At 37.8% G+C, this 12,212-nt stretch overlaps 1 protein-coding gene across 1 annotated transcript in view; it reads right to left on the bottom strand.

The window, feature by feature from the left end:
• The window catches only part of brinp2 (bone morphogenetic protein/retinoic acid inducible neural-specific 2), a 203,529-nt gene that overhangs the window by 72,168 nt on the left and 119,149 nt on the right, over positions 1-12,212 (bottom strand). Inside the window, exons 3-4 of the mRNA XM_067474748.1 lie at positions 10,305-10,495; positions 7,166-7,350 (exon numbers count right to left, since the gene is read on the bottom strand). Coding sequence (XP_067330849.1) covers positions 7,166-7,350; positions 10,305-10,495 — 376 coding nt within the window. The remainder of the gene's footprint in view (positions 1-7,165; positions 7,351-10,304; positions 10,496-12,212) is intronic.

The following is a 12,212-nucleotide window of genomic DNA, read 5'->3' as shown; positions in this document are numbered from 1 at the left end:
CCACTCAAGCGTCTAAAGGCCCGAACAAAAGAGATTTCTAAAGACCTTAGAGGAAGGTGTAGGCGACCAACAAAGATCACACCAAGAGCAAGATGTGTAACATTCCAGGACGTCACAAGGAACCCCAGCAAAACATTTAGAAAAGCCTGTATTGCAGTGACTAATCAATGTTAATGGGTCTACCATCAGGAGAACATTGAACGTGGTAGTGTTAAAAGAATGAAGCCCATTATCCCATCTCTAAAACATAGTAAAATATCAGGATTTTGGCCTGCTTTGTAAGCTCTGGAGCTATGAGTTTTACAACCAAATTATGGTTGTATGGTTATGTTAAAATAAAAGTGTCCATCTTGGAACTGGAGCTCAACAAAAAGAGAATTGTGCAGCTTGACACTAACATTCTTTACAATACCTGAACAGAGTTCTACCAAAGAAGGGTTAAGCATTGTATTGTATTGTATTCCAGTAGGAATGCTGTGTACGGACCCGAAGCAGCCTACAAACATCTCAGAGTTAACGCTGTTCTGTGAGGAGGAATTGGCTAAAATCCACCCAAGCCAATGTGCAGGGCTGATAAACAGTTACCAGTTACATTTAGTTACAAAGTAAAAAGTGGGTCACACTAATTACTGAATACATGGGCTTTTTGCAACATACAACAATTTAGGATTTGATCATTCTTTTTTGGTCTCTGTTGTTGATTGTGGTTCCTATAGGACATGAATCAAAATATAATGCAATATGACAGTTTTTAAGTCATATTTATGCAGAAATACAGAAAATCTTTAATGCACTGCTGTATGTGACTATAGACCCACTAACAGAAACACATTGAAAGAAAGTTGTGGTGGTTTGGGCCAGATGGCCACTAGACAGCTTCCTTTGAGGCTTTCTGGTCATGCCCAAGTGGTTGGAGAGGCTCGGAGAGGCCCAGAACATGGAAGAATATACATGAATATACATTACAATCCTGGAGGGATTGTATAACCTCCAGAGGATGGATTTGTGCCTCGCTCATTTAAGCTTAAACCGATTTAGTATATTTAATTCTCTCAAAATAGCATTGCATGGGCAGCCATAATTGTAGTGATAGTGATAGTATTGTGTGAGTCTGCCTTCATTAGAGGCTTCAAAAGCACCTCTCCTCAATAAGATGACATTTGTGGCCTATTTCTTCTAAAACAATCAAAAAGCTTATATTTTGGCTTTAAATTTCTTAAAAATTAGATTAAATTTCAGGCTAGAAAATAATGCCAAAGCTGGAAATCCATCTAACTTTGTGTCCAACATCTATGTGAACTGTTTGCAAAGAAGACTGAATCTTATTTTGACTTCTGCACATCATAATTCCTATGCAAATACTGTACTGTACCGCCTCCAGCTTAAAGCTCATGAGTCTTTTAAACTGATATAAAATGAGAATGTTCTTATAATTTGACAATTAAGATGTCTTCACACCTATTCTTTACACTTGTATTTAATTTTAATATTTTCGACCCATAAATGTCCTTATCTGACCACTAGGATAATGACTTCTGAGGGCAATAGAGAAAATTTAAGTTTTAATAACTTTACTGAGGTCCACCTATTTGTTTAGGATTAAAATAATTAAGCTTTTTAAAAATACAATACATAAATACTTTTGACCGGAAACATTACTTTGCCATTTAGAATAGCCCCAACAATCCAATTTGTCCAAAAGAAACGTTTGTCCACTTTAAACTGTGTTGAAAATGCTGCTTTTTCGGCATGAAGCATCAAGATGACAATGCTCTGACTTTCTATATATTCTCGTGTTTTCAGTCTCTTTGAACTTATGCTAAATTGTCCTTGACTGCAAAAAACTATAGAAGCTACATTTAAACACAATGAATTCCTCACACTCCTGCTTGCTCAACTGAAAATATACACATTTTTTGTGGTTGGGATGACATGTTTTCACCTGCAAACAGCAGCATTCTCCCTTTCACTGTGAGTCTCCTGAGCATGAAGCTATGATAAGTCAGTTTCTTCACGGGGATACGAAGCCTCCGTGGCAGCATCAGTTCCCTGCTTTTCATTATGCCGCTGCACCTGGTTCTCCCCATTTAAAAGTTACTTTTTACTGAAGCTTTACCCATCATAAAACTGCTAGAAAAATGAGGCGAACAAGTGGGAGGACTTTCTACTCTTTAAAACAGTTTGGAGAAGTGATTTCTGTGTCCTTGCTGCTGACAGTCGGTGTTACTCAGACTCAGCAGCAAGTTGAGGAAAAGTAGAGTGGCTATACAGGGAATATCCCATGATGCATTTCCGGGAGTGTTCAAACTACACAGTGGAGATTGGGGATGACATATCGGACCATGCATGTAGCTGAAAGACACTCGAGTGAAGCTTATTTTAGGTTCAAAAGATCTCCAGTGCTTGATGATTCCTGGAATGATATCAAATTTAAGCACAGTAACAACACATACTGTAGTGATGTCACAGTAGTGAAACTTTAAATCAATACCATAAAACATTTTTTGGGTGTGTTATATGAATGTTATTATAAATTTGTGTTGTTGCCATTTTTTTAGCACCAAATAGTAATAAATATGCACTGTCTGGCCAAAACGTCACCACCTGAAGTCAACTAAGTACATAGGTAAGATTCTTCTCCTGGAAATTACTGCAGTGAACAATGTCTGAGCTGGCAAAAATCTTACCCTAACCCTAACTGGTGCAATGACTGACTACCTGCATATACTGAATGACCCGGTTTTTCCATCAGTTTTTTCTTCCCCTATGCCACAGGTATATTTTAAGATGGCATTGCAAGGGTTCAATGGTCTCAAATTGTGAAAGAGTGGTTCAGAGAGCAAAGGACATAATTTTCACACCTGGGTTGGCCACCTTAACCCCTGTGAAAACATTAATACAACTCTAAACAGAAAAAAGTTTGAGACATCACATAGGGTTATCGAAATGATACCGCAGGAAATGCATGCGTGATGAAAACTAAAGGCAGTCCAACAAAATCTTACCATGTGTGACAATTTCTTTGGCCAAGCAGCATATAATAGTAAACAGTTAAAAAGGTAAAAATCCATCCCTTGGAGAGATAATCTGCATGAGTGCAACAGCTACAGAATTCATATGTTACAAAATATATAAAAACACCTTTCACACTGTACATAATAAAATATTATATATATATATATATATAATTTTATTTTTTTAAACTGAGAGTTATTAATTTCAGTAACATATTTGGTCCATTCTGTGCTGAAGGTTCTATAGCAGGTACCTAAGATAAGATTCATCCCACAGTGGGGAAATCTCCATAACTACAATCTCAACCCAATTTGGGGCTTGAACCCACAACCCTGAGATTAAAAGGCTCATGCTCTACCAGCTGAGATAGCCTGGCCTGGCACCTGGTCACTCTGGCAGTGGGTGGCCAATTAAATTTTTGGGGTGACCAGCATTATGTATTAAAGCTCCACTGTTTGTTGTGTCTTGCAGGTATGCTGGATTGGACTAATCTGGACTAATCGTCATGAGATGCCTGACACCTGGAGACTGACCTTTAAAAGTTCTGCCAAGTCCCTCCTACTTTTCTCTCTCTTGTCTAACAGCCAGCTGCAACTGTTGTGTTGACAGCCACTATTTTCACCATAACAGTCATTTATATTACATCATAGCTAACGTTATACATCATTTATGTTCATCTTTATTGCCTGCAGTGGAAGGGAAACATAACCGTGGTCTACTTGAGAAGCATCATTGGCAGCTTCAGCACTTACACCGGACAAAGAGGAGACCGTTTACATACAAAATGTTTTCAACCTAAATTCATTCAATACTATGCATAATTAGCCTTTACTTTGGCAAACATGACAAACTGCCAGAGAACTGATGTCAATATTTTGATCAAAACCATGCTGTTAAATAGGCATGAGAAGCAGTGTGCAGCTGAATTTCTACAAAGTGCATTTCATTTCAAAACAGACTAAGTGATGTGAAATTAAAAGATTTTAATGGCTGCAAATTATTTATCTGCTAAAGCAATTTTTTTTTGCAAAAGGTTGTTAATGCAATAACTTAGTGGCTTCTCCCTATAGATACAAATATTTTTAACCAAGCAGCTTTTCATATTGTTTATATATATATATATATACTGCTAAAAGAATAAAAAGTGGTGCTTTGCCTTGATACTACAACAACTTGAACTGGAGTAAAGTTTGTCTAGGTGCTCACTCAAATGTTGCACAACATTTTCATAACAAAGTCTCACCATAATGAAAATTGAATTTTGTGTTCTCCTAATAATCAAACTTTTCTTTCTAAGTAAAAGCAATTTGCGACGAGTCCACAGGGTCTTTAGTGGTTTTTGTTTTTTTTTTCATGTACAGCCCATTCAAGGCTTTTTGGGAAAATGCCTTTTTTCTGGCAAGGCTCTTAGGAAATAAACTACCTTAGTCACGGTGCAAACAAAGTTTACACTTAGCAAATTACTCATTTCAGTCATTTAAGTCGAAGCATTAAAGCACGGTCTATCCACCCACCCACCCCCACACCTGCTGTTATCATATGAAAGCCAACAGACCTGCTCTGATTTGAAAAAAATTGTTGCTTGGTTACACTTTGCCTCCACTCATCAGGGAAAGAAATACATTTAAACAAGGTAAAACCAGGCTAATAGGATGTGTTTTTCTTTGTTATTTCAATGAATTTTCAATAAAACTATGCAATTTGCAATTACTGGTGAGTCAACATGTGAAAGCAAACCCAATGTAAATGTATAGGTTAAGAAATGTATTGTGTATATAAAGGTGTTATAGCACTTAACTGAAACTACCTACAGCACAAACAAAGTATTCAGACTTTTATGCATATTTTTCCATGTCGTTTCCAAGTTTTGTTTTTTAAAATAGGAAAAAAAATGTCCAAACGGCATTTTAAACAAAGTAAAAACATACTTTGAAAATGTTTTTAAATATTTCAGGTACTTTAATTTAAGTAGATATTCAATACCATTAAATTGGCACATTATTGAAGCCCCATTGCCAATAGAGTCTGGTGGTCCCAGCACCGCATAGAAGACACCAAGCAAAACTGTTTAGCGCAATGATCCCACGATGGTGGAACGAGCTACCAAACGCTGCACGCTCAGCTGACTCTCTCCCAATAAAAAAAAATAAAAAACTCTTCTGCATCTTCCTATGCACTTAAATCTAAAATCTAAAAAAAAAAAAAAAAAACCTTTCTGCTCTTTTGCACTTGCATCTCGTGAACTGTGAACACTATTCTGATAGGACTTTGCTTTGATGTTTTCTCCTTGACTTAGATTTTTGCTTGCCTTGTACCTCACTTGTAAGTCGCTTTGGATAAAAGCGTCTGCTAAATGACTAAATGTAAATAATCACATCTCCAAATCTTCTTGGCTAAGTCAGTTTATTCCATTTCTTCCTGGCTGATCGTCTCAAGTTCCTGCAGAAAGGCTAAAAGTGGCTCTGAGCTCTCTGACCTCTGGATCTTCATAAATGTTCTGTCGAGTTTAAGCTCACACTTTAGGTTGGGCCACTCAAAACAATCAGAAAAGTTTCCAGAAGCTACTCCAGTACTGTTTGGCTGTATAATGTGGATCATGGTCATGCAAAAAAAAAGGTGAACCATCATTCCAGTATCGGGTGGCATACACTCTGGAGCAGATTCATCCTCCAGTTTCCCTGTTCTTGCTGCTGAGAAACTCCAATCACCACCATGCTGAACCAGATTAGAAGATGATAAACTGGGCCTAGTGACCACCAATCATATAGCTCTAAGCTCTGTTCAAAGAGTTTGTCTCATTACAGCATAGAATCATTGCCAAACAATATTATATAGACTCTGGGGACAAGAGGACAGAATTCAAACCGGCTGTGGCTTCTGTCTGAGCACTCCATAAAGGTCTGATTGATGGAGCATTACAGAGATCCTTCTGTCTGAAGCTCTATTAGAGTCCATGTTGTTTCTCATCACCTCCCTGACATCAAGGTCCTCCTTGTCTTGTTACTCAGTTTGGCCTGCAACCACCAGGAAGAGTCCTAATGGTCAATGACTTTTTCCATTTCATAATAATTGACATTCAAAGCATTAGAAAAGGTTTTAGGTTTCTCCTGATCTGTGCCTCACCACTACATGTAATATTAGAGTTCCACGGAGGGTTCTTTGGACTTTATGGCTTGGTTTTTGTCCTGACATTCCGTGTGAAGAGTGAGGCCCTACAACAAATAGGACCACCTGTACCATTTAATGCAATCCGAAACAGCAGCTCTACCATGAATTCTACCTTTGAAATGTTATAATTTTTCAGTTTTCAGGTTGAAACTTTCAGAAAGGTGATACTTCTATGTGTTTATTATTGAGGTCAAAGTGGTTGGTGGAGTCATAGTGGAATGCATTATAAGAAGAATTGTTCTAATGCCCCCCCCCCCCATTCATTTTAAAAATGGTGGCAGTAACTTAACAATAAAGCAGCAAGAGAGTCTGAAAAAGTTTAAGTTGAGAGTTTTTGATTTTAATTTATTTAAAATTTCTTTTACATTTTTAAAAGTTTTACTTTGTCATTATAAAATAGTGTGTAGCTTAATCGGGTAAAATGCAAATTTCTGTATTAGTTTTAGAGAATTGTACAATGCAATACAATGTGCAATAAGTGAAGAACACTATCCAAAGCCACTTTGTATGACCTGTGGCCCAATCCAGGCGGCATACAGCAGAATACATTATGCATTTATGCACTTCTCCCACTGGGACTCTTAAAAATCTTGACATTTGCTATGCTTTAGTGGCTCTGTGGGCTACAGTGCATATTTTCTGCTTTTAATCCAGCCTGCCATTTAAAAAAAATAAATAAATGTCATGTCCTCACGCACACTTATAATCTGTCATCCCACAGCTTTGGAGCAATGATGCACCTTGAAAATAATCTTTAAAAAAGACTGTGTGTTCATGACAAACATGCCTATTTGTTATTGGTGCAGCACAGACGTATCTATCCGAAAAGGACAGATTTATAGGAGTGTTAATGTCTGCAAGTCTGTCTTGATGATTTGTGGACCTGCAGAACTGAAATTATAAATACATTAAATAAATAGTGCATTTGCATTGGTGCTATATGGTGAAAGTGACATTTTCGCTGTGTGCATGTGTACACTACCTTGATAGCAGAGGTGGCAATCTGGAGGTGGTGCAGTCGCCGAAGGGTGCTCTCACGATCTGTGAAGTAAGACGCTGCCAGCTGATGGAGCAGTTCCAGAGACACCACTGAGCTGTTGCTGTTGCTGCCCTCCGACTTTTTGTTCAGCTTCTGCTTGTCCAGGAAAATGGTCAAAGACTCCTCTCCTGTGGATCATTAATCATTCAATGCGTCAAGTCAGCTTTTCAGTCACTGAATTTCTATTTGTCTTCATTTTATTTCACTCTCATTGACTTTTTTCTGTACCGTGCTGTCAGTCTTAGTTGTTTTTATAAAGGGAAATTTGCCGAAGGGTCACTTCTATTGCAACATTTTACCATGTCAAAGCAACAGGCTGGAAGAACTGCTATTTCACTGGACGTGCAGTGTATTCTTTGACTGTATCCCTGTGTTTTGCCTGCTGTCCTTTGTTATCACGTCCCTCCTTTTCATTACAAAATTATAGAACCATTAACTATAAAGCCATACAAAATGACAATGGCTGCTGTATTTTAATATACTCCCTGATGGTGTTTCATAACATGCTTGTGATAACTGATGCAGACAATTAACTGGAACACTCTGACTAGTGTGTACTTTGTTTTGCTTTTTAAATTAAATTTGTATTTTTATTTGTATTCACCAAAAATAAAAAATAAAAATCACAAATTAGTGAATGTGTTTCACTAAATTTTTATGTATGTATATTTTAAGCACATCATTGCTTGTGTATTAAAATGAGAGCAAGAGCCAAGAAAGCAAGACTTTAAAGCCATTTAGAGATCAGAGAGAGAACATCATCATGTAATAAGTTACTGTGCTCATATACTGTACAAGGTGCTCCATATACTGTTTATTATATTTGAGCTTTTACATTTATAGACCACTAAAAATTACTGTAATGTAATAAAAAAGACCACTGCATGCACCTTTTGTTAACAATGCATCAGGGTAGCCAACCCTGCATTTCCGTCTCCTTAAAGTTACCTCCCTATGCAGTTAAAATGCAACCACAAATATGTTTTTTGTTGGAAATGTGATCATTGGCTGGATTATGTTCAGCTGCTGGTTTTGAGAATGACTCATGCACTATACAGGAAAGAAGTCACAAGAAGGTGGTTTGGGTGGATGGTGGGTGTACAATATGCACGACTGTGCCACCACAGAGCATTTGGTACCTGAGTCCAACCTGTTGTTAGTTTAGGACAGAAAAGCACTTTGGGTAACTTTAAAGAAAGGTTGTGGTTTTGTTGAAAAGTATATTAAGGCAATATCTCTTTTTTCTCTATGCTTCCTCTAAACTAAACCAAGTGCTGGGACTAAAAAAAACTGACGATAAAAAGTTACAGTGCAGTGCACTGTGATAAAGGTCTGGGAACATTTTATTAAAGTATTCAGTATCAACATACTACCTACATTTTATGTCAAATCTGAATGTCTTATCATCATATTATTAGAAACTTTAATAGGGCTGCAATTATGTTTCTTACCTAAAGTATTTGTGGTTGTAGGGGTTGCTGCTGGTCCCATTCACAAAACCATTGGCAGTTAAACAGATTTACATATAGAGAGAAATATGAAGCTAGGAGAATGACTTAACTTTTAGCACTTAAAACAAAAACTGAATTAAATAGGGAAACCTTGGCAGCAAAACAAATTTTTTGGCACTTTTAAGTGTGAGATTACTACTTATTTTCCTCTGTTCAATGTTGACACTGAAATTGCAGCATAATGAAAGAAGTACTGTAGTGGTGTTATCAATCAGCAATGTTACACAACACACATTTTACACTGTAGATGCAACAATTATGACCTCACAAAAGCTGGCTTGAAGAGGCCAAACTATCTAGAAAATGACAAAATGTGACTTTTTAAAAATCAAATGTTACTTTGCTTTGCTTCACCAACACTATCACATCTTTTTGTCTCATTTGAACCCAACTAACATTTGAGCAAAATAGTAGTACTTCAGAGAGCTGAAAAGAACAAGATGAAAACAGCAGAGCTAAAGGAAAAAAATAAAAAATAATACGGATCTGCAATGTGTGTATTCAGCCTCAGTCTAATCAGTATGCAGACTGGCTCAGCCCATTTAGCCGAGGCTGTTAATTACATATAGAGTCTATCGGTCTACCACTGCATTCATCTCCGCTCCGTCTCCCACGCTCATGCTCCAGTGGATACATCCAGTGATAAGTGGTACCTGTTAGGTGTCTGTGGATACAGTCCTAACACATATTATCATAGAGATTGAAGGAGACTGCTGGTGTCAGAAAACAGGATCTGCCTTCTGCGTGAACAGAGTGTATTCAAATTGGTGGTATCCAGAATCTGACACCACTGATGGGTGAAGATGTATAGGTAATTTTAGAATCAAATGACAGTGTTCTGTCATAGTTTAATATCCATTACAGCACTTATAAGTGAATAACTATCCTCTACTATTTTATACATTCGCTGTCGATTACAGGGTTTGACCAATCTAAGTAGCCTGGGCTTGTAAATCTGCCTCTGACTTGTACAAAATACATGCTTAGACAAGCTTATACTCGCTATCAATTTCCTACAAGTCCCCATATTAAACAGCCAACTGTAAAAATTTACTCTTATATCTGTGCTGCTATGTTGTGATGACCAGAATCAGCAGTGTGTCAATATCATGAGGCCGTCACACTGAACATAACACAGGCCTCAGCCTTGTTTTATGAGGTGCACGCAATCAATACTGCTGGCGAATCTGTTTTGTGAGTTACTTCTCTCCTCTGAGATGGAGGGTAAAAGGAAATCCAATAAAGACAGACGTATGCTAAGAAATGGGTCAATTTAATCCCTCTTCTGCTTTGTAAGGCTCATGCAGCTGTGCACAGTGTTCATCAGGGGGGGAATTACTGGCAAAAACAACCTTGGGTGAATGCTGCAGGTGCAATGTGTGGTATCGTTGCAATTGTTGCTTTCCACTTGACATATTTCCTTACAAAAAAAAAATCCTATACTCGTGCAGAACTACTCTAACACAAGCCCCTCTGAGAAACAAAATGAGTAGCTCCTCTATTTTTGGTGTGTCCCGACACTTTCTAACCCGAGAATAAAGGCGAGTGTGTCATCTGCAGTCCTCGCTTACCTCCCAGGGTAGCGGAAACTAGGAAGTGGGTCCCATACTTCTTGATGAGGTTTTCGTTGATTTGCTGCAGGGTTGGTCGTCGCCCCAGTAGCCGCAGGTTGCGTAGGAACTCTGGCGCTAAGGGCAATGGAGCTTTGAGGAAATCTCTCTTCTCTGTGGCCAGGCTGTTCACCTTCCAGTGGCTGAACTCCCTGAAATTAGGAATACATTTAAAGATGAATACACACTCCGTTTAGCTCTCTCTTACACAGGAGAGTCTAATATGGTACATAGAGACTCACAAAAAAGATGCCAGAGTAAAAAGGAGGTTAAAGGTGCTACTTGTATAGAAGAAGAGAGACTTTATAAAGAGCAAAACATGAAGTATTCCTTTACCAAGGTGGACAAAAGTTCACCTGCACAAGCTCCAAAAGTAGTTTGCAGCTGAACACCTGTTTTGATCTTTTATACAGTAGCTAATACATGAATGGTGTGTGCAAATGAGGTCAGTGTTGCATCTCGCTCGCTTTTCTTGGTAATGCTTGTTTACTCTTTTAGCTTACTAAAAAGGATTAAAAGGGACTTTTTTTCCCCATTGGCCTTTCTTTGCATCATCTAATATTAGTACAAAGTCTCAAACTCTTATCTTCTGTTTTTGCTGTAAGTAAAACCTCAGCCATTTTTCTGTGTTGTACTATCTTACCAAATGCAACCAGGTGGTTAACATTGATAGAGGACATTTCGTTATCAATTTAGTTTCTTTGAGTTGAATGTTTTTCTTCCTCTCCATCATTAAACCCTCCAAATAGCAACAGCACAACAGAACACATTGGCACCACCTATGCATGTGCAGGACATTTGTTATTGGTATTTATCGTGTATCGTGTACATGGTTCTGCTACTATAGTATATATGGCCCATCCCAAGTGTTAACTATAATGAAAACATATCAGTATACTCAATTTTTAAATGTTGCCAGTTCTCTTTGCTTCGTGTCAACAAAATGCCATGACAACGTAGCCATATATTGCACAATGTAAAAAGCTATACCTGAGTGAAAACTCAATGCATTTCAAATGATAAATGTATTTCAAATGAATCAACCCCTGAACTGAACTACTCAACTAGTTCTAGCAAAGCATTCCCACACGTTCACACTACCACCCCCATGAGCAGTGCTGTTTATGTGAAATGTTTGTTTTTGGAAGACAGGGGTCCTGTTACATCTGGTGCAAACCAAACAGTTCATAGAAGATTCTTCTGAAAGCTAAAATGTACTTTTATTGAAGTGAGAGAGACCTGCACTTTCTCGGATGTTTTATTTTGGATCTTTTGTAATTTCCTACAATCAGTTGTTTCCATGGACTAATTTTGGAAGGTCAGCCATGTTTAGTTCCACATCTTCTCCATTTGTGGATAGGGTCTCTTACTGTGGACATGTAAATTCCCAGAGACTAAGAAATAACTTTGGTTTTCAGTTTGATAGTTTTTTGCATTTAATAACATCACATAAATCTTTTTTTTATGTGTTTGCTCATGTTGCATTTGTTTCATGTTAGATAGAAAAATCTCAAACGGTGTGTAATAAAAAATAAGTAAGATTAGTTTAATGTTTTCTTTATTTTTAAATTGGATTTCTCACACCAAGTCTGACACACTCATCCTTTAAGGGATCTCTGTCACCTCACTGCTGCTGGTCACACCAGCCTGTGAGACTTTGTGGGCTGAATTCAAATTTCAACACTTCTAGTGCACCCTGCTCTTTACCTGTCCAGAAAAATCCCATTCAGTAGCAAAGACCTCATTTCTGTATAACTGGTCAAGACACGACAGTGACAGAAGTCTGTAAGACATCCATCCATTACAAGTGGCTGATAATCATTTCATCACTTCACTCCTGCCATCGCCAAAACCCCAAGGTGTATGAAG

The sequence above is a fragment of the Channa argus genome, chromosome 14 (genome assembly GCF_033026475.1).
Source record: "Channa argus isolate prfri chromosome 14, Channa argus male v1.0, whole genome shotgun sequence".
In the NCBI taxonomy this organism is placed as follows: Eukaryota; Metazoa; Chordata; class Actinopteri; order Anabantiformes; family Channidae; genus Channa; species Channa argus.
Note: the sequence above shows the minus strand (reverse complement) of the source record. Positions and strands in the feature narration are given on the sequence as shown.